At 42.5% G+C, this 27,943-nt stretch overlaps 1 protein-coding gene across 1 annotated transcript in view; it reads right to left on the reverse strand.

Moving 5' to 3' along the window:
• The window catches only part of celsr3 (cadherin, EGF LAG seven-pass G-type receptor 3), a 61,508-nt gene that overhangs the window by 24,854 nt on the left and 8,711 nt on the right, over positions 1-27,943 (reverse strand). The window contains exons 2-11 of the mRNA XM_019862923.1: positions 19,107-19,450; positions 17,658-17,946; positions 8,632-8,854; positions 5,112-5,360; positions 3,197-3,360; positions 2,708-2,833; positions 2,026-2,195; positions 1,750-1,935; positions 624-734; positions 309-477 (exon numbers count right to left, since the gene is read on the reverse strand). Coding sequence (XP_019718482.1) covers positions 309-477; positions 624-734; positions 1,750-1,935; positions 2,026-2,195; positions 2,708-2,833; positions 3,197-3,360; positions 5,112-5,360; positions 8,632-8,854; positions 17,658-17,946; positions 19,107-19,450 — 2,031 coding nt within the window. The remainder of the gene's footprint in view (positions 1-308; positions 478-623; positions 735-1,749; positions 1,936-2,025; positions 2,196-2,707; positions 2,834-3,196; positions 3,361-5,111; positions 5,361-8,631; positions 8,855-17,657; positions 17,947-19,106; positions 19,451-27,943) is intronic.

Below are 27,943 nucleotides of genomic sequence, written 5' to 3' on the forward strand. Positions count from 1 at the left end.
GAAATTGGTGGTATACTTGCCAAGTGTGGTCTCTCTGAGGCAGTGTAATGCATTTTACACAGTGTACCTTTATGTACACACAGTCTGAACTTTTTTTTTTTTTTTTTTTTTACCTTCTACGGTTAGGGAGTTGAATCAGTACTTCTACTTTTCACAGAGCCCTTTTTCACACAAGTATCCATTCTTCTGCTTTAGTACAGAGTGCCAGTTCTTTTGCCACTTTTGAACATAAATATAGATTGCAGTTGGGGTCGATTTCGCAATTTCACTTTCCCAGGTGGGGTATAAAGGCTATCCCACCCACTCACCAGGTTCACATATGCAAGTGTGCCGCTCCCATTGGTCCGAACAGCGGCTGTGGGCGGGACACGGAGATGAGACGCAAGGGTTCCCGACGTTGCAGCCGATCTCGACTTTGACAGTTCTGGAGGGGCGCGGCAGGGGAGGGGCGTCCGGTCTCACACCCAAACGAACACCCTAGAAAGAGAGAGAGAGAGAGAGAGAGAGAGAGAGAGAGAGAGAGAGAGAGAGAGAGAGAGAGACTCAGTTTTTTTTCTTATGAACAAATAATTATCTCTTTATGAGACAGCTCATTCGTCAATAATTCATCCATGTAGTCTCACCTGTATGCATCCTCTGATCCCATTCTGGACCTCTCCAGAGCCCAACACTCCTCCCACATGCAGATGTTTGACCTTCAATCCATGAATCTCATTTCCTACTATTGCTGTTCCCTAATGGAGGGGAAAAGATAGTGAGAAGTCAAAGGGGGACAGAAAAGGCAAAAGATTATCATTCATAATAGATGGAAGGTGGATTCCTGAACAAAGATGCATACTGATTTCATTCGAATAGCTGTGTTTAACCTTGTAAAAGAGTAGTGTGTTTGGAATCAAGATATCAAGGTTGTCAAAGTTTCTGATTTGGTCCAAAAAAGGAAAAAAAAAAAAAAAACGATGAACTTCCAGTTGTTGAAATTCAAAATGTTTAAATGCAACACAATGCAGTACATCTTTATTGAAATAGCGCTTTGACAAGCTGCAGCTCCAACAAAGCAGTCCTAAGTACGATATGTTCACGCATGATTATTTTGCCAAGTACTATATTTGACTTCATGGCAGGCTATAAAAGTAGCACTGGATGAAAAACTGACTTGATTAAACAAAACAAAACAATCAAGTATGATAGATGCGCATCGGGCCAAAGCTGAAGAAATAAGAGCGCAAGTGTCGTGAAGCAGCCGTTGGCTGCGAACATGAACAATCAAACATGAAATATAAATCAATGAGTTCCATTTACAGTGTTAGTCTTTCAGCAGTAAGAATTGATGTTTGGCTGACCGTCACTACCAAACAATTTCAAAGGCAATTCACGGAGGCAGTATGTCATAATCTCAACCTTTGACTGCTGCACACAACATCACCGACCTTGCTCGATGATTTCAGATACAATCTTTGGGCATTCGGAACAGTCTTGTTTGTTGCATACTCCCTATAAGGAGCATGACCGTAGCCAACGTTGTTTTTATTTCTTTACAGTGTTTGGTTATTACTGTCAATATGGAGTCGTGAGTCAATTGTAGATTGAAACATTCTAGTGTGTGTGGCCGACATACATTTCATTGGCCTGGAGTGAATCATGCCTGTTGCACTATCATTTCGTTTGCATCTGTGAGGACGTTGGCTGAGACATTTTCTCTCATCATACCTCTAAAATGTAAAATTGAAGTATTGGCTTCACATCTCTTACTTGATAAAGTCCAAAGTCAAGGCGGAGTGTGGCGACGTAGCGAGTTTCACGGCCGCTGCGAACGTCCCGTAGTTCCAGTTGGACGTCATGCCACCGCCCATCTGCCACCTGAACCTGATCCAGCCTCAACCTCACTGGTCTGGTCGATCCTCGAGTCACGGAGAACACTAGCTGACCATTTGTCACCTGGACGTGGATGGAACATATCAGCATCAATAATCGGGTAGCCCAGGAAACACGAATAAGGTCAAAACTTTGAAAGAAGTGTTTCAGAACCTGGAATAGCAGGCTGGTGTATTGGCCGGCCTGGGCCTGAAGCAGCGTCCCGTCTCGGGCTCTGGTTCGGAACACTAAGCCCAGGTACCAGGGTGTGGAGATGGTCACGTCGTTCTTTAGATCCCACCAGAGGGCGCTGTTTCCCAGGAAGCGATGGGGGTGTGGCATCACTGCAGGAAGAATGAGAAGGAACAATGCACGGAAGGTCAGAGACATCTCGGATGACGATAATGGTGATGGCTCATCGAATGAGTCATTGGACTTGAGAGGAAATATGATACAGACAAAATTCAACTTTACTGCCCACGGAACCACATAAGGACTACGGTACAGTTTGCATATCACCAACAACAATGATGAGACAATGTAATTTGAATGTTAGGGCAGTAGGAACTTAAACGTAAAAGTCGCATCAACTGCTTGTCTTTGGTCGGCATAAACTGTAGTTGCTATGTGAATCAAGACTTTGGTACATTGTGTGACGAAGGTGCACTCGACTTTGACAGACAAGCATTGTTAGCCTGTAGACAGAAACTACAACTGTCACTTTCTATCCGAAATCCGCATCGCGTAATGTTACGTTATATGTGTGTGTGTGTGTGTGTGTATATATATATATATATATATACTGAAATACAGTATATAGCAAAATGGATTATATGAAGGTGAAATAGGCTCTTACCATGGCTGCAATCTTTCCCGCCATACCCAAGAGTACAGTCACAAGAAAATGTCTCCCAGCTGACCCGGCAGGTTCCACCGTTCTGGCAGGGATTGGACTTGCAGAATGGAAGTTTGGCACTGCAGCCTATCATAAACATAGGTCAAAGTCAACACCATATGTTTTTCTCTCTCTAACAACGTTAGCAACAAGCCGTACTAGCAAATATCACTACATCAAGTATAGATCTCGTTATTATTTTATCTCGTTATTATTTTATATTCTCTCTCTCTCTCTCTCTCTCTCTCTCTCTCTCTCTCTCTCTCTCTCTCTCTCTATATATATATATATATATATATATATATATATATATATATAATTACAAACACGTCTAACCCGCCTCCTCTGTGCATGCCACTACATAAATACAGCGCGGCAATGGATTTACTGTATGCTACTCACGAAAATCGAGCCACTAAAGTTAGTTATGACTTGAATAGTATTGCTCACCTGGCAGTGTTCCATTGTTAGCAATAAACCCGGCCAGGTCCAGCGGCTTGTTGTCAATGTGCAGCTCCTTCATACAGCCGATGAACTCCCTGATGCCAAACGGGAAGTTGTCCGGAACGTTGGGGACCCCACCCAGGAACAACGGACCAGTCAGGTCAAGAGACCTAAAAAATAAGGAGATATGGATTTAAGGTTGTTCAGTAAAAGGTAAAACGTTCTGATACATCCATTGTCAGACAATAATAAGAAAGGACAGGATATCGGGATTAAAAAAACCCATTAAATATCTTGTACAAAGAAATAATAATGGAGGCATAAGCACAGCTTTTGGGGGGGAAAAAAAAATCAAAGGATAATGGTGGTCTAAAAAAAAATCAGGAGAAGAAAGAAATTGAAAAGAAGATGAGGAGATAGATGAAGGCACAAAGAGATTGAATATGAGTGACATTACACATCAAGTGGACTATAAAGCGCGGGACAAATCAGAGAAACATGGGTAGATAAGAAAATAGGGTGTTTTTAAGGAGACAGCAACAGAATCATAATAATCAAAATAATCATAATAATAATGGGGGCAAAAAAAAATGAGAAAAGAATGACAGAAGGCAGCTGGGGAGACAGATGAACAAACAGAGATTCCGTGTAAATTACAGCAAAATGTCAAGAGAGAAGAAGTGGAGAGGTGGATGAAAAGACAGAAGGTGAGCTGAGGGAATATGCGAAGAAAGATGTCACGTTAGATAAAAAAAAAGAGACATCCATGTGCTGTTGCTGTCACATTTTCACCCTCCAGTGTTTGTTGTTGTTTTTTTTAATGGCTTTGGTAAACCATCATAAATTAAATAGAGAAGAAAAACAGATACATTAAAACTCAAACAAGAGATTTACTTTTGAAAAATATTAACAAAAAAAAGCATCATTGGAAGCCAGTGCTGGTTAAAAAAAAAGATGAGATATGCCACGAGGGTGATATCCTCAGTGTTTCTCTCATCCTTCCGGCTTTTTCAATGACAAATGGAATGCGTGGAGACGCTTTCATTGGCCAGGAGATAAGGCGGCTGTGTTCACTCTCACAACGGTGCAAACGCCTCTTCCTACCTGCGCCAATCTATGAAAATCCCTTAAGAAAGAAAACTCCACCCAGGTGTACAGTTAGACTGCACTTTGCGCTAGACTTGCGATCAGCATGAAGATAGGGTCTTGGGAACTGATTTTAACATCCATCCATTCATCCATTTATCCATTTTCTGTACCACTTATCCGGTTCAGGATCGCAGGGAGTTGGCGTCTATTCCATCTGAGATTGGGGAAAGGCGGACTACACCCTGGACTGGTGGCCAGTCAGTTGCAGGGCACATGTCGGAAAACACATCTATTCACACTCACGTTTTCAACTGTTCATACCTATTTCTATTATTTTTCATGGGAAATTCAAATGTGACAAAAACATATATCGTTTTCATGCTGATATTTAACATTGTGACTGCAACATATCTGTTTTATGTGTTGTTTGTTGCAGAAAATGCCATATTAGCACAAAATTCTAAAAGTATTTTGTGCTAATATGGTTCATATAATTCCCTCCAAATTTCTGGTGACAGCACATTGGCCTATTAGGATGTTTTATTAAAGATGTGAGAGCAGGCATTGCTGAAAGAAATGAAGATGAAGTATAAAACGGGTAACAAGATCATTAGAGAAACACAGCAAATCACCAGGGAGCATGCAGTCAACTGGTGGATCTCATGAAAGGCGACTTAATATCCTATTTCAAGCTTTCTTCATTCTGGAACTCTAAGGGAGCAGGACTACATGACTTTCAAATTAAAAACAAATCCATATATCCTATATTGGCACTGTAACTGTAAACATAATATTTTAGGATGAAAAAAAAGGCGCCCAGACAGACACTCACTTCTTGCTGCTGGTCTGTTTGCCCTGAGCAGCACAGCTGTAATTTCCAAGCTGGGTGCCAAAGCGGAGTGACAAGGCTGTATCGCAGTCGTCAATGCTCACAACTGCAATCTTCTCATCTGAGGGACCCTGGGCCTCGCCACTCATGCTGCGCCTCGGCTGAACACACATAGGAGCAAAATGAAAAAAAAAAGATTTTATTTTTATTTTTTTCCAGAATGTGTTGTATGACACAACTGTTTTTTGTTTGTTTGTTTGTTGAGACACACATCAAAGAACGAAATTGTCAACTACAAATGCACTAGAAATGAAATCCTACAGGATATCATCTGGGACTTTGCATTCATTCAGATACGCAAGTCGTTGGAATGTATAGATAGATATAGATAGAGATAGCACTACATCAAGTATAGATTTATATATCTATTTGCTAGTACGGCTGGCTTGTTGTTAACATTGTTAATCACCATAGCAAGTTACTATTTGTTCAGCACAAGTAGCTGATGATGTCGCTAGCTATCTCCATGGCTAATTGCTCCCGGTGCTAGTGTGTCCAAGAAGCAGCAGAGCTGGTTGTGCCTCCATTGTTTGTTGCTAACATGGCTAGCACATCTGTATGTCAGTGTCGCTAATTGACTCTGTGACTAAATTCTACCATTGGTAGCAAACCCATTTTACGGTATAGCTAGCACCCTCCACTGAGTGTTGGTTCATCTCTACTTGCACCAGTTTTGACAATAGTCACAGTAGAGGGGAATTGTCCAAACGGAAACAAAACATTTTAACAATAACATAATAATAATCGTAGAGGGCCAGCTTCTGTTGTATTTACTTCTCACATGTGGCAGCTAATTTTAATCCCTTTCACTAAATGTTAACAAATAACATGAAAGTCTTCTCAATAAAATTGTGACACGCATATAGCAATAAGTCTTCTCAATAAAATTGTGACACGCATATAGCAATTAATGTATTATAAATTGCGACATTTCAAGAACATACCATTTTGGCACAAATTCATAAAAAGAACATGCTTCAAATCAACCATGTGGTATGGACACAAAAGTCCATTCCATGTCTTACTCCCAGTCTAACATATAGCCTGTCAGTGGGATACATGTCTCATATCTCATAGCAAGGAAAGAGGAAAGGAGTTATTGCTCAGGCAAGACACAATAAACTGTTCACACACAATCTGCAGGGTAAGAAAGGAAGACAGACAGCATGTATGAGGACTCTCACGCAGTCATACTCACATAGCGTATAGCTGGCTGAGGAAAATAAAAGAACAGAGCAAAATTAAAGGTGATGTGCATTCACTGTGCAAGACTCGAATGACAAGCAAACGCCCGCGCGATGGTGCAAACACACGTTTGTTCTCAATAAATGAGCTATGTTGGCATGAAGTCTTAAAATCGATTCTGCAGACACAGCAAAAGCAATTAAAATTCAGGAGGAAGGCAAATGAGGTGAAGTCATTATACAATGATATGTGAAATGTGAGCGAGAATAATAAAATAGCGCAATTGTTAGACAACACACAATGTGACTTTTTGTTGAATAAAGCTATTGAAAGTCTCTATCAATCCTTGTGGGGGCATTACAATATGTTCGTTGTGTATCTGTTTGTAGTTACGTCGCATTTACTGTACGAATGACAATGAGACACTAGCTTGATGTCAATACAGTGATTGCTTTTATTGCACACAGGAATAACAACCCCGGCCATCCACATCACAGTATTGTTATCAGATTGCAAACCAAGAGTCCCTTAAAAGCCTTCTGACATGATTGTCCGGCAACATAAACATAGAAAATATGGCAGAAAAGAAAGCATACTGAAAGCATTGGAGAGGTTAGCATGTCGTAGTATTCTGCTTAACCACAAAAACACAGCCTGGATTCAACATTTCAGTCACTAAAATCACAGCCTTTGTTGAAATGTTCTCAAGCTGTTCTTGATTGTCTTCTTTTTCATTGCAAGAATTCCAAACAGATCCACCTTGCCTTAATATTATTTTCTATTCTCTCTCTCTCTCTCTCTCTCTCTCTCTCTCTCTCTCTCTCTCTCTCTCTCTCTATATATATATATATATATTGGATATTTAAATTATTCGTTTGCCTTAATATTATTTTATATTCTCTCTCTCTCTCTCTCTCTATATATATATATATATAGATATAGATAGATATATATATATATACATATGTATACACACAATTACAAAAAGACTTTCAATGAGCTCAATCATAAGCATGAGGAAAAGGCATCACGTTTTCAGTGTAGACTTAAAAACATTCACACCAAGATTCATCAACAAAATGACAACTGAAATGAAGCATTTAAAAAATAATAAAAACCAACAGACCCACTCTTAAAAGTAATCATAATGAACTGAATTAAAAAAAACATTCAAAATGAAATAAAAACTAATTATTTAAAATCAAACTCTAATATAACCCTGATTCGTACTTGGGGTGGACTTCTAAAGCATTATTAGACCATCATTATCAGACCACCAACTTACTTTTGATCAAATTTGGATCAAAAGTAAGTTCAAAAGTCTTGTAAATGTGAATATAGCAGAAGACAAAGAGAATTGGTTGAAGTTGTGCAAATATTGATTCATTTGACAGCAGTCACTGCAGCAGGACTGCACCATGCTTGGCAAGGTTATGCGGAGCTATCAAGTTTCTGCTAACCAACCAGCGGCTAAAACGTAGACAGAAAGGAAAGGATGCGGTCAATTTTACACAGTGTGCCCAATATGTCTATTCCTAATGCATTATGCTATTGCTCATTACATTAATATGTTGTAAAAATGTAACGTCAAAGCATATTTTAGATCGCACTGCATCTGTGTCCCCTGATGGCAAAACATATTGATGTCCTCGGCCTGAAAATCGCTCAACTAATGTTGGTTGGTCTTTGCAGCGCACACACTCCTCCAGCTGGCCTGTACACACAAACATCTCCTGCATGCTGCAGCCCCAGGGAGCACCGCATATTTACCCAGTATCTGTCTTTAGGCCCTGTAGCAATGACAAATTGTGCACCTCTGAAGGTGAATGATGAAGAAAGCGATACAAATTTTTTTTTTTTTGGGTGGGGGTTAGGCGGTGACTTGAGAAATGGTAGAGCCCTGCAATGCTGTGCTCTCCAAAATCAGGCCAAACATTCTTGCTTGAAGCGAACAGGATGATAAAGAAAATATGGAGATCAGGGCAAAAATGTCGGTGGAGACACTTTGGTGAGCCACCTCAAGATCCATCCATCCATTCAACCATTTTCTGATCCGCTTTATCCTCACAAGGGTGTGATGGAGACGAGCGAAAAGGAAAGCGAATGGCATCGATCTACGAGATGGAGACGAAATAAAAAGGCAGAAAGAAACAGCAAAAGATAGGAATCAAAGAGGTGTAATTATAGATCTCTGGATGAGGGAAATTGCATTTCGAGGGATGAGAGCCCAAGGAAACGTGATAGCAGCAGAAAAAAAAATGTATTCTTATCTACTTACGTTAAAGAGATGGAGAGGTGAAACCGCTGTCTGAGGCCCCGGAACATGGCGAAGGTCTTCGGCGGGAAGGAGCGGGAGGTGACGGTGCAGTACGGTCGCTCGTACCCGCCGGCAGGACACTCGCAGCGGAAGCCGCCACCTGAGAGCTCCCGACACGTTCCTCCGTTACGACACACACCCGGCACGCAGCCGCCATGTCGCCGATCAAATTCGCATTGGTCACCTGTATAGCAAGCGCACATCATATTTAACCATAAGACAAAAATGCCATTTTAATAAAAATGACCCAAAAAAGTGCACACGCGAAATAAATGCGCTAAAAATATGTAATTTTTTACAATTGTTTCTCAATGTGTGTACTGCATAAACAACAAGGGTTGAGGCAAACAAGAAAATATATATTTTTTTTTGCAGTGCAAAGGGCTCTCTTACATCAAAATGACCATTCAAGGACAGCACAAAACTGATAAACAGCAAACCAACATTAAATGCAAGAACTCATTTTGTGAATTTCGTCACAAAAATCAACTCACTCAAAAGTTTGATATTATTGAGGTACTGCGTTTGTCCTGCATGACATTCCAAATCCGCAAAAAAAGTTATTAGGCCTACTCACGTTGTCGTATAGTGCTGTATAAGACAAGGTGTAAGCGCAACTAAGTCATGTCTGCCATCTAGTGGTGAATGGTGATATTACAACTTAAAACTATAAACCAGAACCTTCCTATTTTCTAGGGAAAGTGAAAGTGTGTGTATAATATATGGCTAGTGGAATGAATTTGGGGGTGGGTGGGGGGGATTTGTAAGCCCAAATATTTCTACAAAAAACCCTGGTAATCCTCCAGCATCTATTCCCCACAAAAGCGGGTGCTTTCTCCACCCAAAAACTCCAAAAGCAATTTTTTTTTTTTTAAATATCAAAAAAGATCAGCAAATAGTGTCGAGTCGCAAGTATTCAGCATCCTCAGGAGTAGAGTAAAATTTTTTCATTCAAAATGACTTCATCAAGGGGCCATTCAGCAGCCTGTGGACTGCCATTTGCACCTCCCTCCAAACAGAAAGGCCCGAGCCAGAATTCGAATGAGCTCGGCCTCGTGAGTTAACTCGTTTGTCAGGCTTGTTGGCACCTAGGTTGAAGCTTTGCCTTACCTGAAGTCACCCGCTCAGCAATGCTTTTCCTCTTTTAGGAACAGTATGGGAACAAGAAACAATAGACACTGATTGAAATACAGCACTGTTTTTCACCTAGTTTTGCATAACAGTTCCAGTAATGAGTCATTTTACTGTTGCACTGGAACCTTCAGAAAGTTTTACCTGGAAGTTTATAAGAATCTAAAAGTAGTGCAAACAAAACCAGGACTGATTCTACCGCCATTATGCACCCTTTTCAAAGACCGCTGGTTTTTCTTCTCAATCAGGCAGCCAATTACACTCTCCTCTTTATGCAAATGTCTCCTTCATTATGGAGTACAGGCAGCAGGGTGCTGATTCCTTGAGGAGGACTAAGAGCTTCTTTTATAGAGGACTGACCTTTAGAGTAGATCAAATGTAGCGAACACAGGATATGATGGGGAAAACACAAAAAAGATAATTGGCAATCTGACAAAAGGGATCAAGTGGGTGTGGCATCTATACGGTCTCTTAATAGCACGACAGATTACCTCGTTAGATTTAGAAAACAACCTCTGTTTACAAATGGCCGACAACCTAAATAAACGTGTCATCAAGTTATATGCTGAAAGTGGGCAAATGCGTTGCTGGTATTTCTCGTTACACTTTACAGACTAGCTGAAATATGTCGCGGTGACCACAACCTAATTTAAGGTTAATGCCTTAAATGACAGCATTTTGCCCAAATTTGAAAGTAACAAAGAATCTAACCGGGGGTCTCATCCCAAGTCACATTTCGGAAAGTTCCCTTTGCAGTTAAGTGTAAGCTAGCTGAAGGACTCCCCGGTGGATTCACAAATGTTCATTGCGGATCACAAACTTTGCATGACATGGCAATTTAATTACAACTACGGCTCGATGAATGTTTATGACACACCCTATGTTGTTTCAATTTCATCTGAATTTACTTTTGCACACACCCAAACAGCCTCCTTGGTGGAGGTAACAAATCAAAAGTGAGTTTTATCCCCCCCGAGAAAAGAAACACCCACGTAAGCCCGCCATCACCACACACAGAATGAAGCACGTCGATGCCCAGTTTCTACCTTTCCTCCAGCCTATTTGGACACAAACATATTCTGACACAACAGCTGCTCACACTCACACTCCTCCTCTTGTCTTTTCCAGACAAAAAAAAAAAAAAGAGCAAAGAGGGTTTGAAACTGGCCTGCGGATACACTGCCCCTTAAGGACTCTTTTAAAAACCTGACGACAGCCTTTCAAGCATCGACACTGCATAAGATGACAAGCAGAAGCATGACACCCAATTGTGTGTGTCATACCTACGGTATCTCTTTTATTTGTGTGCACACACAAAAAAAAAAAAGAACAAAGAATCGTTGCCCCTCACCCTTGAGGCTGTCAAGTTTGATCATGTAACTGTCTCTGTTGGCACGTTGTTTGCGCCTCTTTTAACTGGTGCCCACTAGCAAAAGGTCCACACATCACACAAACACACCCGCCAGCGCATAGGCAGATGGTTGGAAGTCAATAGCAACCTTCGCCTTTCCCCCGTGGTCGTCTGAACGAAAATATCATCTGACAGAGAAGACATTGAGACATGTAACAGCGGCTACACATGTTTAGAGGGCAAGTAAGGACCCCCCCACCCCTCCCCTGCCCGACCCAGAACAGAAACAGCAAAACAACCACAGTCTTCCCACTTGTTGTTGAGCTAAGCCGCATTGAAAATTTATTCAGAGAAATCTGATCGGAGCGTTTGTGAGTGCTTTCAGGCGATACAGTGACATCGTTGCTATATCATTGTTTTTAGTTTCACTTCGATATTCTCAAAGTATGTTGTACACTCCTCGGAGTATGTACGGGGCCACTGACAAGTGCTCTTTGAGTTATTCTTGTGGTTTCTCCCAACACCACTTTGCTTTCTTGACCACTGTTTGTTTGTTTGTCCTCGCAAGTCTTCATCAAACCACCAAACCGCCATGAGGAAGGAAGGAAGGAAGGAAGGAAGGAAGAGCAGCTGGACTCACACGGTAAAAGTCTTGAGCCAGTAATTGAATGATTGTCACCTTTTCGCATCTTCCAGGACTGGTCCCGCGTTTTCGACATCCGAAACATGACGAGAGCATGAGTCCACACACACCCACACACACATACACACACACACTAAGGCTGCCTATTAAAGAAGGACACAGTTTTGCTAATCCAGCAAATTGGCTGTCTTGCCTTTGTCTCTTGGACCGTTTTTCTGCACAGGCTCATTAATATTAAAATAAATGGATAGACATTAATACTCATGAATAATGCGTGTGGTGAGACTTAAAACACACTTATAAACACCCCCCCCCACACACACACAGACAGACACACACACGCCTGCATGCACGCACATGCCAAACACACAATCGGGTTGATGTTGAAACACCCAGTTGGGAACAGGTCAAAAAACAAAGGCTGGAAACAGGGAAGTAGGGAAAGTAAAGAATGACATTTTTGTTTTTCATTCTTGGATTGTGAAAAGAGGGTGTCAAGTACTTTCACCGGAAAATATTCACAAATCAATGATACAATTTTGTCAGTGCGCATCCATTATTCGCCTAAAATGGAATAATTTACACAGACAGTACTGTACATTTCTTTGCATTTGAACTGTATTCTTCAGGATTCAACATTTGGCCCTAAAATATATAAAAATGGTGAGGGTTATGATTAACATTTACATTGACACCTCTGGCTCTATATTGATGCCAGGTCATGAGCAAAGTGCAGTCTTACTCTGTGACTGGGCGGGCTACACCAAGTTTTTAGTATTTTTTCAGATGCACGCAGCTTGGCGAGTTCGAAATGGGTGATCTGCGCCATTGTGGGTGTGAACACAACAGACTTAATTCACAGCCAACCAAAGCGGGACTTGTTATTCCCTTTAAAATTGCCGTTCTCGAGCCACACAGTTCACAACATGGCAGAAGCAAAAATTGATTGCTGGAGTCCATAAAGGAAGTTGAAGCACGCAAGGTACGTTTATAAGGAACTGCAAGCAGACCTGCATGAGCAGATGATGTCAGGTTGGTGAGAGCAAGCACAGATCACAGCTGTGAAGTACACATTTGGAGACCATCTCTCACCCCAATCGTTCATGTCCATGTGTGGCACCGTAGACAGAGGAAAGATTTTAAAACTATAATAAAAATGTTAATATTAACAATGCATCCAATGATTCTGACGGTTCGATGCGCGCTGTTGTCATATTTATGAATGAAATCCGATGACATCCACCACGTGCACGACGTTCAGAATCTGTCTGCCAGCGCCTCGATTAAATTCACTAAAATCACATCGCGTTACGCTCCATGCACCAATACTTAAGACGGTGGGGATTCACAGTACTTCATCCCATCCAAAGCAAAAAAACATTTTTAGAACATGATTCAAGTCCAGAAACGTTACACTTCTCCCTGAATCATCACTTAAGCGCGGTTTTGTTTTTGTTTCATTTTGCCTCCCTCCGGTCTATTGCTTCATCCTTCCTTTCCTCACCTGCGCTCTCGCTCGATCTTTGTCCATCTTGCCTCATCTCGAGTTGCTCATCCCTTCTTCCTCTTCCACGCTTGGCTTAATGTATTCACGCCATCCTTTCATTCATGCAGATGTTTTATTCATCAAAGCCACGATATTCTTCAACCGCCCCTCGGCATCTTCGTTTGCTCCGCCTCGCCTCCCACCGCCTGGTCCCCTTCCTCCGCTCCCACCCGACCACATGGTGCATCCCTGGAGGCCAATACGTGCCACGCAGATCCCTCTTTCCTCGCTCTTGTCTCCTCTCTGTAGGTCTTGCTCCCTTTTAAATCTCACCTCCCTCACTCGTTCTCTTTCTCTCCTACAGCACCCTCAAGGAATGCATAATGGACTCCCAATTTGCTTAATCTGTGACTTTTTTTTCGCATAAATAAACGATCTTTGCTGTCAATGTTTAATTCTCGACAAGGCATCGGTGTACTGTGAAAGGCCGTTTCCTGGGTTGAGTTACTCGACGGCAGCTGTTCAAAGGTAAAAAAGACTTCTGATGGAATCTTTTTTTGATCCTTTGAAATATTTATCTTTTTCATCCTGTCTAACACTTTGATTCATCCCTTTTTAGTTTTCCCAACAGACTGAGGGGGTATCCGCAAAGTGTCCACTTGCTGCATTTTCTGGGTTTTAAAACCGTGCAATTACAATTATTTTTTATTATTTTTTTAACTACAGTACCATTTTCCTAGGGCGGCACGGTGGATGCCTGGTTAGCACATTAGCCTCACCGTGCAAAAGTGTAGGGTTTGATTCCGGCTCCGGCCTTCCTGTGTAGAGTTTGCATGTTCTCCCCGTGCCTGCGTGGGTTTTCTCCGGGTAATCCGGTTTCCTCACACATTTCAAAAAAACATGCATGGCAGGTTAATGGAACACTCTAAATTGTCCCTAAGTGTGACTGCGAATGGTTGTTCGTCCATGTGTGGCCTGCGATTGGCTGGCAACCAGTTCAGGGTGTCCCCTGCCTACTGCCCAACGACGGCTGGGATGGGCTCCAGCACCCCCGGCGACCCTCGTGAGGGTAAGCGTAAGCGGATTAGAAAATGGATGGATGGATACCAGTTAGCTGTTTGTTAAGTCCATGGCATGGGTTGATTTTGCAGTCAACAGTATACAGTGTTTCTATAATTAAAAAATATATAAATGTCAATATCAATAGCTATGTCTCAACTGTTTCCTCTTCAAGCTATTTTTGTTTTTCGACTATATCTGAAATATCCATCTCAGGTTTGGACAACTGCAGTGCCGTGCTGAGGTTGTGACGCCTTGTTGAATCAGGCACATATATGCTATAACGGTGTTTAAGCAAGCCGAAAAAAATACACTCAAAATGCTCCTCGTGTCTGTGAGAGACTGGTCATAATTGTACTACCTACTCATGAGAACAGTGTGGCAATAATGATGTGTGCTGATGAGTGCATTGAGACATTCAGAACGCTGGATAGCAGTCCTGTGCTTGTACTTCCCCTCCCTCAGGTTTTGGTGTGCAGTAGTTAAGCCATTGAAAGATAATTCCGAATGCCCTCCCAATTTCATCAGCGACCACCCGGCTTCGTTTCAAACAAAGCACTCCTCCATCTCGTTCTAAATTGAGGAATTGTGCTACATGATTCAATTTCAGCGAAACATATCTCACTTGCATGTATGCTGCTTTATATTTCTACACTGCAAACACTTGAATCAATCGATTAGCTTCATAACACAGCAAAAGATTGTGCGAATGAGGTATTATTATTTACAACGTTCATTAGAGAGCTTAAATGTGTGATCTTTTTCTCTCTCCTCTGGCGAACGGATTACATTTCTCACTTATAACAGCCAAAACTAATCGGGTCTTTACCTGCATTTCCTAGCCCTCTCGGTTTAGCTTTTGTCTCAAATTCGCTGTGTATGAAAAAAAAAGAGCCTGCTGCATAACCACCACGAGAGTTCATTTCTATTTGTGTCGTCTCTCCCTCTCCTCACAAACTAATTTAGTCTGCGTCCCTGTTTGTGTCTCGTCTCGTCTGTGTAGCTCGAAGCACTCCCTCAAGAGCACATTTTATGTGTCATACATTCCCATCTTGAGTGTCCTTTATCGTTGTATCTTTTTCATGGCATCATGGATACTTTTCCATCGGAATTCAAGGGAATACTGTGTGTGTGTGTGTGTGTGTGTGTGTGTGTGTGTGTGTGTGTGTGTGTGTGTGTGTGTGTGTGTGTGTGTGTGTGTGTGTGTGTGTGTGTAGACCTCTGCACTGTGAGGTCGGCGCACTAACCAATTGACCACTGGGCCGCGGCAACAAATATGGACAAAAAAATGTTTTCTCTTTTTTCCTCAAAGCCTTCCGCTGATTGTCCTTGTTAGGTATTAATTAGTCAGCATTAGTCATGTTGGTCTAAATTGTTCTTCACCTTTTCATGCAGTAATAATGATAACCTGTAACCGGATAACATGATAACTGTCCACTGTAGTAACCGCTGTCCCTGAAAGGGTTGATCATCTGCTGTGATAAATCTGTTGCTTTTATTGATACTGACAGATCCTGGATCAGTCACCCAGACACCTCTACTTCTCTCGGCTGCCTCATTCACATAACATCAGTCGACTCTACTTGCCTGAGACCACTGGAGAGCCAACAAATCATTAGTCCTTGAGTTCTGTATTTCTACCAATTGTGCTCAGTTTTCTTTCCATTCTGCCTTTGCCTTGACTCTTCCTGAGTGTCCCAGTGGGAGTTTGAAACCACTTTTTCCTCTATGATGTGACACTGTACAGCATCATTTCAATTCAAATACAAAAATGAAGTTAAAAAAAACCCTGCAGTTTTATGTTGTGGTGCTGCGTGTGTCTGTGTGCATAAATGACAAAGTAACAGGTAGACAACTGGAAAGCAGACGTTCTCCCACAAGACGATGGTGCGTGTTTCATGTTGTCAGGCTCAATGTGACAAAAGTGGGAAAACACAGCGGATCAAAAACAATGTCAATGTGGGACGTCAACAAAGAACTCCGTTAGCTTCCCCTCACAGAAACGCCACACAATGTGTGTTCTTTTCCTTGGCATTACGACAAAAAAACAAAACATTTTTTACCCGAGGCCACCTTTTTTTTTTTCTTTTTTTTTGGGGGGGGAGCTGATCTGGATTTGAAATTCATGAGTGGCGTAACACACTTATTCGTCTCAGATCTCAACCACATCCATAGTAATTACATGGAAGTGAAAAACAACAATAATTACACGGTACAGCCATCATTAGCAGCTTCTATTTGTGAATCTTTCCTATGCAAAACAAACAAACAAAGAAAAAAAAACATGCCAACTCTCTTCTCAATCTGCTAAACTCTTATGCAAAAGTGAAAGCCTATTCTACACATAATTAACAATTTTAGGATATAAAAAAAAAAGTTTCTTCTTGTCATTGCTATGGGTGGGATTTTCAAAGTAATTTGCAGTACAATTTCCACCCATTCATTATCTGTTCCGCTTATCCTCAGGATGATCACAGGCTTTCTGGAGCCTATCTCAGCCGTCTTCGAGCAGCAGGCGGGGTACACCCTGGGCTGGTTGCCAGCCAATCGCAGGGCACACATAGACGAACAACCACTCGCACTCACGATAACATCTTAGGACAGTTGTACAGTGTTCAATTATCCTACCATGCATGTTTTTGGAATGTGGGTGGAAAATGGCAGTACCCGGAGAAAACCCACGCAGGAACGGGGAGAACATGCAAACTCCACACAGGAAGGCCGGAGTCGGAATTGAACCCTGCACCTCTACACTGTGAGGCGGATGTGCTAACCAGTCGACCGTGCAGCCCAGTACAATATTATTGCAATATTTTACCAATGGTAACAATAATCATTATTACGAGACAGCGATGATGCAATCATCAATATATTGGGGAAAAAAATCAGCTACAGTACAATATAGAAAAACATTTGGCATGCAAACATTTTTTTGAAAAATGAATAAAATATAGATTCACGTTTCTCATCATGGTTTCATAATTTCAAGGTGAAGTAAGGAGAGATGTGGCCAATCATTTATTTATAAGGTGGTTTTCATTTGTGGTTTAGATCTCCAGCGTTGAGCGCAGAGAACGCTTTTCCATTCGTAGCTCGGGTTAGGTTGGAAAAAGTGAACTGCAACTTTGTGGGAACTCACGGTTGCTAACTTGTTCAGGCTTTGTTTTTTCTGAAGAGTAATTTATGTTCTTACCCTGTTGATTGCATCACTTCCATATGGAGTTGCCGTTTTAAAAGTTCCAGCATAATATCGTGCTTCATTTCAGTAAAATGTCGGACTAATTTTGTTTGTCCAAATAGAGTAGAGCAGAACTCACCGGTGTAGTCCTCACGGCAGATACACGTGTACCCTCCCTCTTTGCGGGTGCACACCCCTCCGTTCAGGCAAGGGTTGGAATAGCAAAGATTGATCTCGGTTTCGCAGTAGTCACCGGTGAAGCCCACAGGACAGCGGCAGCGCAGGCCGGCGATGGGGTGAATGGGCCGGAACAGGATGGAGGGGGAGGAGATGAAGGGGGCGGAGCTATTGAAGCGCAGCACGGAGATGCACTTCATGTAGTTCTGACACGGCTCACGTAGACAAACGTTGTCGTCAAATGGAAGGACCTGAGGGGGGGCAGAAAATGTCAGGGGGATAAAAAAAAAAAAGACATTGATCACAGCATGTCAAAGCGGCTACCGATGAAATGTAGATCTGCCCCTCTGAGGCTGTGGGCGATATAGCAAAATTAACATCTGAGCCATTTGTCATGATTCTATTTTTGTTTAGATGATGTTTTGGTTTTGCTACTTCATGCGCTTTTGTCTTCCTCGTTTGGTTTTGTGTCCGCCTGTTGTCATCCGGGTCCCTTGTGTCAACCAATCAGTGCTCCCTTTGGGTCTTGTCAAGGTGTTCCTTGTTGTCTCGTCAGTTTGCTTGTCTTTAGTTTCCTGGGTTCTGTCAGTCTTTGTTGGATGGGTTTTTGTTTGTTACTTTGCTTTCTTGTGGTTTTCAGGACTTTGTTTGTGTTTTTGATTTACTTTCTCTGGTCTACCCCTGCAAGTGTTTTTTGTCAATACAGTTTGTTCAGTACTCCATCCATCCATCCATCCATCCATCCATCCATCCATCCATCCATCCGCTTATCCTGAACCAGGTCATGGGGGGTTGCTGGAGCCTATCTCAGCTGACTTTGGGCAGAAGACAAACTTCACCCTGAGCTGGTCGCCAGTCAGTCGCAGGGCACATATCGAGACAAATGACCATTCACACCCACACCCACACTGTCACTGATTGGGAACCGACCCCATGCTACCTGCACACAAGCCAGGCGAGTGTACCCCTACATCATCAGCGACCCGTAGTCATTAATGTGAAAGGTTTAAGAAAAAATATGAAATGAGGATTAAAACGTTGGTGAATATTTTACAGCATATCTGGCCCCTGTGGCATCTGAGTAGCTTGTGTTTCGATGCAAACATTCTGATTGGACGCTTAGTCAAGGCAATTGGGTGTTGCTATCATATTCACTCCTTAGCTTCTCTGTTCAGGATTTGCCTTTGTGTGCATTTTTTTTTAACATGACATGTACTGTTCAAGACTTTAACATCAATTGACTGCATCTAAAGAGCACCGTTCTTTCTTCAAGGTTAAACTCCTTTTATGCTCATCTCAATCACACATTCCATGATGGCTTCTGTCGCCATGGGAACGAATGTAAACGTACGTCAAAAGCAATGGAGTGTCACAAGCATTGGTGGAGGGAGTTTCTTGCAGGGTTACAAACCTCCATCTGTGTGAGCGAGGTCAGCCGCGGCCTGTTCAGGTACAGTTGTTCCTCCAGGGCTTCGGAAGGAAAGAAGTGTCCCCCTGGGAGCACCGCGGAAAAGCTCACATTGAGGATCCCTCCCGGAGCCGCATCCATGTCCGGCTGGATGTTGAACACAAAGACGTCCTCGACGGGCACCGAGAGAACCGCCGACACACCCTCCAGGAAGTGACCCAGCAGCGGTGAGAGGAAGTGCTCCTGGGACATGTTCTGCAGGCGGACGGTGACGCTGCTGCCCAGCATGTCCTCGGTAATGATGAGCACACGTAGAACGCAGTGCGCCGAAATGCTGTGAACGCCATCTGTAAGCAAAAGAAAAAGAAAAAAAAAAAACAACCAAGATTAATTCAAACATTAATAAGGTGGGTGTGAAGGGAGAAACAACAAGGTGATGAATGAAGACACTAGCAAAGAGGAGAAAATGAATCAATCCAATGCATGATAAATGAATAATAATTTGGAAGGGGGGTAAATATTGTCATGCGCAATGTTGTACAAATATTTCACACAAATAACAATGCAAACAAATCATGATAAGATGTAACGTCAGATGTCACGAAGAACTAAGAATGTGTTTCGAAGGCACTCACACTGCATTCTACAGGCTTCCCCTACCAACCCCACCCCGATACTGAAGTGGATGAAATCGTAACTATACTGTTGTTGTTCGACATAGCGGACAACTGTAGTTTCATTAATTCAACAGCCAAAATTAAAGAGGGCAAAGCCATTCTTGGTCCATATTAAGATTTCAAGTACTGTTAGATACAAAATGTGACTGCATGTTCGAAACACAAAAAAAATATGCCGTTGGGATAGAATGAGGAGTCCAACTGGGAGAGGAAGAATGACAACTCCCAAACGAGATACTCTAATTAAGATGAGAGGCACCGTATGTGACTGAAGACACAGCAGGGCTGGGTTCTAAATTTTGTGTTCACTCTAACAGATTGTGTTCACTGTTGGCAACAGTTGTAAAAGTGGTGGAAACTGCTCTTTTTAAAAAGAGGATTTTGCGCTTTAGGAAGCTGTGATCATTTTCAAATGGAACATTTGGGAGAGCCCCGCAAGCGCAAAATTATGGTTGAAGTAATGGAAGTGAAAGTTTTAGTGGAAGCAAACAAACAGACTGTATTAATTGGGTTACAGAAGAGATCTATTTGATTTAACTGCTCCTGAGCATGTGACAATTGGATGATATGTCCATCGTGCATAATACTGGGCTGACAAATTGGGGCAGTGCATTTGGAAAACTACTCTGAGAGAAGCCAGCATCAATTGTCCCAGTCATGGGAAATGACCCACGTGCAGAAATGCGTTGACAGGAGTTTAGTCATAGGTGATATGGCATGACTCCTTCTTGTGACTGTCTCCAAGTCAGCTCTGCATAGATTAGTCAAAGGCTTAAAACTTGCATTGATGAATGTATGACAATGTGTTGCGATTAGTTTGTTTGGGTGCATTTCAAAAATGTTTACACAAGCAGAATAGCTCCCCCCGAAACTTCTCGTTTTGTATGTCCTACACTGGGGTCACTTTGCATGCTGGTTTGTACCTTTCTTTCAGATGTGCTATTTGAGTACCAGAATCAGCCAATGCCTTTTTACTTCAGCATATACATCGCCCGTAACATGCTAAATGAACTATGAGGCAATTTTGAGTTTGGCAGACACAATTCTGTTTGGGCAAAATTAGCGTCGACATTTTGCGTGCCCAATCAAGTTTGCGCAACTCACGCCCAGAAAGTTCAAAATGTGGGATGAGTTTGAAAAATGAGAATTGATTCTAAAGGTATCAACCAGAAAGAGAGAAGCATGGCATGGCAAAATGGAAGCTGATGTGTCAAAGAGAAAGGATGTACACATAGGAAGGGAGAGAAAGACACCTGGGCAATGCAGGGTAGTGTAGGATTATTAAAAAAATAAATAACAGCACACTTGAATGCAAGAAAAAAGTTGACTTCGTGAAAATGAATCTGGAAGAGCAAATCAGATGATAAACTGAGAATCATGATCAAATCATTACATACAGCATAATTTGTATTATGAATCACTGATTGGTTTTTATTAGCTCATATTCCCCACAAAGTTATTCAAATGGTTCACTTTGTATCAGATTCATAATTTGCCAATTTAAAAATGGTTAGACAGAGAGAGCCGCTGAATGTGGTCAGAAAAAGACAATAAGTGAAAGCAACAGAAGGAGAGTGGGCTAAAAAGGAAGGAGAGGGAAAGGCGGAAGCAAGGATGGGGGTTGGGTGGGGTGGCAGCTGGTTTGATTACCGGATTATGAGGAGCCTCACTCCCGACTGACCTCTAACGCGCACGCGTACACACACAAACACACACACACACAAACACACACGCACACACACAAACGAAGGCGATAAACAAGGAGCCAGAAGGAGGAGTGACCATGAGGAGTAACACGAAAAAAATAGATGAACACGAACAGACTACATCGGCCTATTATGTCACAAGGATACACAAAGTTACACCACCACACCCACAGTATGATTCAATAAACTACATCCCAGTGTCGTCAACTTCCGAGGGCCGAAGGGCAACATTATTTCATTATTGTCATCACTCCACATCATGTAGCACAAATTGAAGCTGATCTCCTATTGTTATTTAAATGACTGAAATCTTGGGAATGACTGCGGATAATCTGCTGGTGTAGGATTTAATCACTCATGTGCACACACAAATACACACACACACACACACACACACACACACACACACACACACACACACACACACACACACACACGTTTCACATGTCAGTGTATTTACAGTGTAATTGCAGATCTCCTGACATCGCCCTTGATTTTCGATTTATTTTCCTACATTGTAAAGAATGCGACTCTTCTCATGCTCCACGAAAAAAATATTTAAAGCCTGCAGCCCAAATTTTTAAAAAATGCTACTCTTAGGAACCATTGGTGGTGTTGATTGAGCTGAGACCACCACCAAGTGTAAAATGTATTGTTTTGAGTGCTGCTGGGTTGTTTTGTTTTGGTAATTAATTACGGTAGTAGGATGATGTGGAGGAGTGGCACGGAACGGGGAGAAAAGTTTGTTTTCCTGAAATAACCAAGTCTGATGACATTTGGCGCTCGATGCTAAATCCTCTCTTCTGTCATTTGAGTCACTGCGGAAACATTCCCACTTGCCACAGAATGCCGAGTGCCATCGAGCCTCTTGACTCTTTCTCCAAGAGCCAGAATGCAGCCTGCTGAAAATATGTTGTTCCGTCAACTTTTTTTGTCTGAATTTCTATGCTCTTTTTGCCAATGAAAGACTCAGTCACCGAATTAAAAAAAAAAAAAAAAAAAAAAAAGATACGATGCTGGCATCTCATGCCATTTTTGATGCACCGTATGATATACTGTAATGTGTGTATTTGCTTGGACATCCACTCTCGTGTTCTTAAAAGATGGAGTGTGTAATTATTTTGACTTGCACTGTAAGGTCCTTTTATCTACGGTCACGTGCTATTAACAGACACGGCCCATTAGGCAGAGAGAAAAACTCACAGTAAACTCTATTTCTGCAGTTTTTGGGTTTTTTTTTTTAGGTTTACTCATTGCTCCATTAGAAACCAAGGGGAGGCTTGAAAAGAAGCAAATGAAAGCAATTTAAGAACACAAATTGTGCACGCTCTACCACACAAGTGAGGACAGCTAAATGTTTTGCCGTAGCACAGAATATCAAAACAAATCACGGGTAATGTTTTCTGGAAAAATAAAGACGGCGTCTCATCATTTCTGAATTATTTTGAGTGTGGGTATATTTGTCAGGAATCATTCCATTTTGTATGAGGACTGGAACATAAAGGAATACAAAATGCATCCTTCACTTTGCACTCTGACCGGGCAACAACAATCACGCTGATGAAGGTTAAGAAGTCTCAGCTTGCGTCAGGAGCGCACGGGGACTTTGACTGACACTTGGCAAATTCATCATCAGACAGACAGTCGCACTTGTGCAAACAAGGTCAAACACCCTCGAGCGGAGATGCGAGTGTCTGCCATGCGCAGGAGAAATCACTTCAAATGTGGAAATACAAAAGAACAATTGCCCGCAACTCTTGGCACACAAGCTGCAGAGAAGAGATGACAAAAAACATTCATGTTGACTGATACCATGATTTATTCATTTAGAAATATACCGTACGTCCGTCTTTGGAATAGAAAGCCGCGGAGCTATTGTGAAGCACTCCTGAGTGGTGATGCGAACTAGCGACGGCATGTGATGTTTGCACCTAACTTGCTAATAAAACATCCAGGTCATAAATAATACATCAGCCTTTTTGATGCTTTAGCCTGCATGGAAACAATAAAACATTAATATCTTACAAAGGCCACAAATGGAAAGTTACTTTGTTGCACGACCGTGGAACAAAAGATTTTGTAAATAACTCGGGAGAAGCTTTTTTTTTTTTTAAACCCCTGTGGACTCAAAGACATCATCTTCCCCTTCAAAAGCGAGGAAAGCACTCGTAAAGCCTTTAAAGAATGAACGTGCTGATGTGGAATCACCAGCAAGGTCCCACCGGTGCCAGAACAGCCGCTCGCCATAAGAACGAAGCGGGACCAATGCGTGTTCTGCTTCTAAGATGCGTGATGAGTCGGCAAACGGGGATTTCAGTGCTATCTCACTTTGCCAGGTAGCCTGACTAATAGGACACTGCAAGCTCCTTGAATGTCAGCGCTCACTTCCAGGAAAGCCGGATGCAAATAGTCTGCAAAGTCATGTAAAAGGCAAGCCTACTGCCGGCGCTGAAAACAGACGAGGAAAGATCATTTTACACGGCCGCGGTGGAAACATATACTGTAAAATGCATACTTCGTGCAGTTCTGAAAAAAAAATAAGTCGGCATGCTTCACCAGAGATTAGTTTGGTGAGTATGAACTCTGCATCGTGATTTTACCTTTAGAACTCCATCCATCCATCCATTTTCTGATCCGCTTTATCCTCACAAGGGTTGCGGGGCATGCTGGAGCCTATCCCAGCTGTCTTCGGGCAGTAGGCGGGGAACACCCTGAACCGGTTGCCAGCCAATCGCAGGGCACACAGAGACGAACAACCATCCGCGCTCACACTCACACCTACGGACAATTTTGAGTATTCAATCAGCCTGCCATGCATGTTTTTGGAATGTGGGAGGAAACCGGAGTACCCGGACAAAACCCACGCAGGCACGGGGAGAAGATGCAAACTCCACACAGGGAGCTGCAATTGAACCCGGTACCTCTGTGCTGTGAGGTCGACGCGCTAACCACTTGATCACCCCTCCCTCACCATTTAGAACTTATATTCCAATAAGAGTAGGCCTAATGAGTTGTGCCACATGAAGAAAAAAAATCTGAGAAGAAAAGTCAATGACTGGTAGACTATTAAAAACCCCCCCCCAAAACAAATGTTTCGGCAAATGTAGACAAACAGAGCTTCAGAGGATGCAGCAATGAACCATCAACCCCCCAACAGCCCCCCGGACCCTCAGCTGACCTTGAGCAAGACACCGCTAACAATGAACTGCGTCCCGGGTGCCATGTGTTGCGTTCAAAGCCTTTCAATTTTGCCACATTAAAACAGAAGACAAAAGATGTTTGCCGTGTTACGAGAGTGAAACGCGATATTTGGAGAGCACAATGTATGAACTGTTTAAAACTACAACATACTGTACCACAAACTATGATCCCAAAACACTCATACTCATTTTATAACAGTACCCTTGAAACTACATGGCTTACAGATGATTCAATCTCAAAAGAATACACCGGAAGGGCGAAAGTTTAGTGCATCCATGAACAGCAATGACTCATCGTAACTTCCATTAACAACTCAGGCTAAAGTTACGTCTTTCAGTCAAAGTGTATCACTTCGATGTATTTCTTTGACAGCAATGACTTCGACTGTTTCTTCTACGGCTATTAGCCCGTGCTTTGGCGCCATTTTGTAGCGTGACAGCGACAAAGCCACAACAATGAATAATGTCACTCCAGAGATGTGCACAACTGGCTAAATTCCGGGAAATGTATTCTCGAGCCATGCACTTCAGCCAACACGGCACCATGACTACCTTGAAGACAAAAAAAATGTAAACAATGCTCCACTTTCAGATGTACAATTGTACGGGACTGAGAATCAGTTGAAGAAACGCACTCAATTTGTCAAATATCAGAATAAAAGAAGTTCTTAATCCTATATCTCTTCATTTGCTGAAAGCTCATTGGATGTCGATGTAGCAGACACGTCTGACAGGATTAAAGGCTTCAAATCCCCTCTTGCTTTACTCATTCCTATTCATTAGCCCTGTTGTGGTTAAGAGCCTGGCTGAATATCTGCTCTCTTGCTCATCGAAGAGATTGGGATTAAAAGTAAAAAAAGCCCAAAGGGGGGAAATTTACCATTTAAAAATCGGCAGAAATTGGATTGAGGGTGAACAAAAGCCATTTGGTGCTTCTCAGAAATACACAAAACGTCTGTCATGGTGCCTTCAGCCCATTAGTGTACAGTCCATGTCGACACCAACGGATGCGTTCGATCCCATTTCACACTGCGCCGTCAACATGGTTTTGTCCGCCCTGTGTGTGACACTCCTCTCTGCTGCCGGAAAAGGCCCAATGTGCACGAGCAGGTTTGACCTCACAAAACACTGTCGTGAGAGTTCCCTCCGGATAAGGAATAGAGACGCAAGGGCTTGCTTAGATCCTTCATTTGACACAGCAACAAAGAATGAAAACTTCACTGACATTAACTACGGTCAACCTGTTTGACAATTCAGAATGTTCAAATGCAAATCTGTCACCGCTGGACAGCCCCGGGGTGCTTATGTTTTTTTGTTTAGCGGAGATGTCGGCGCTGTTGGACAGTCTGCACTGGTGCGGTTGGACGGATGGCTTTGTGGAGCCGAGCATGAGGACGGAGGAGCGTGGATGCGTAGTTGGAACTGAGAGTCGGCGCTTGGAATTGAAGCGGATCTAAATGGGACAGGAGAAGCGAGCCAATCTCTTTTTTCGTCAATGGACGCTGCAGCTTCTCATTTACTTTCAAACTTGGCTTGCAGCAGACGTGTGCACATTTTGAGCATGACGTCTCTGTTTTGGAAAGCACTTTGTTACAGCTACAGCTGTTGTGAAAGCACTATATAAGTAAAGATGTATTTTATTGTCAATTGAATTATTGCCTGTATATTAATAAAAGTCACCTATGATCATTTTTGGATCATTTGGAACTAGAACAGATCATCTCTACTTTCATCTTCCATGGTAACATTTTTGGAACACCCAACATTATAAGGGCTTTGTTGTTTGGTTTTTTTTGTTGTTTTTTTGGGGGGGGGGGGGGATTTTTTTTTGCCTGCAACATGTGTCAACACTAAAATGCAATTTACGAGGTAATATCAATTTACTGTGATGAGTATCATTGTCTCCATATCGCCACAACATGTACACACCAACAGCTCAGCCAAGTGGCTGGACTGCTGATTTCTGCTCTGTTTGTTTTGAAAGCCTTTCAAGCCCTTGGGTCAGTCATTATACTAAAAGTAGAACTCGGTTAAAAAAAACAGCAGCACACACACACACACACACACACACACACACACACACACAGAGCAACGTTGGCAACATCAGGGTTCAAAGCGGCCTTTTACAACAGAAGCTTTAATCCTTTACATTAAAGCGGATACTTGCACTGACACAAAAGCCATCTCGCCTGCTAAGTCCTTGCCCATTAGCCCCTATCACAGGTACACACACACACACACACACACACACACACACACACACACACACACACACACACACACACACACACACATTATGGCTATTGTACTTCATAAGTTGATCTGCAACCTCACACAAATCCGTACACCTTTGACCTCCATGACATGCACGGGACAGCGATGAGCAGCTGGAAAGTGGCAGCTGCCACCATCCTGCTATTTGTTCTATAAATCTTTTCTTTCAAATGTGCAACCATCAGTGGTGGGAAGGACCAAAGTAACAATACTGATGAATTTTTCAGACTTTTGACTTTCACCCGCGATTTGAAAACAGCTATCTGTACTTTCTTCTGCTTACTTTGTCAAGAGTAGGTTCATGACTTTTTTCGACATCCGCAGATGACAACGTGAAGTCAAATAGTCAGATATGGAAAGATGGAAGAAAGAGAGTGTGTGAGTAGGCCTGATCTTGCTACCTGAGCCTTAGAACATCCATTCAGGGAAGGAAGCAGTGCAGAGATTTATTTGCTGTGATTCTAACAGTCTTCATTTTATCGCCAGTGTCCTTGTATGATATCATTTGGTATTTTGCAGTCTTGTGAAACTCATTGCCTCAGTCGAGCACCTGAGACTGATTTGCGTGGGACGTGGCGCCCTCCTGTTGCCTGCCCAAATTGGAATTTTTCCAAACTGTTGAAGCTGTTACGTGCAAGCATTGAAGCTGCCGACAGGGTCACGGGTCGAAGGCTCTGACATGGTTGCTGGCCATTGTGCCACCTGAGCCTTTCGGGGAGCGGCGAAAACTAGGACTCTCTGCACCACCTGAAACATTTAATTCTTGGCAAGGAACTGTGGAACCCCTAATGGCTTCTAATGGGCCGGTAAAGGCGCGCTATAGTGTTGTTAGACCGGGCTCCGCTGTACATTATATATACGGTATAGTCAGCGCATGCAGGTGGCTGTGGTTGCAGAGTCAGCATGCTAAACAAAACTCTACTGCATATTAAATTCGAATGGCACTCAGTGTAGCATAAACGTCCGCCAAAGCTCAAATTCAT

The sequence above is a fragment of the Hippocampus comes genome, unplaced genomic scaffold (genome assembly GCF_001891065.2).
Source record: "Hippocampus comes isolate QL1 unplaced genomic scaffold, H_comes_QL1_v1.1 scaffold1, whole genome shotgun sequence".
Taxonomy (NCBI): Eukaryota; Metazoa; Chordata; class Actinopteri; order Syngnathiformes; family Syngnathidae; genus Hippocampus; species Hippocampus comes.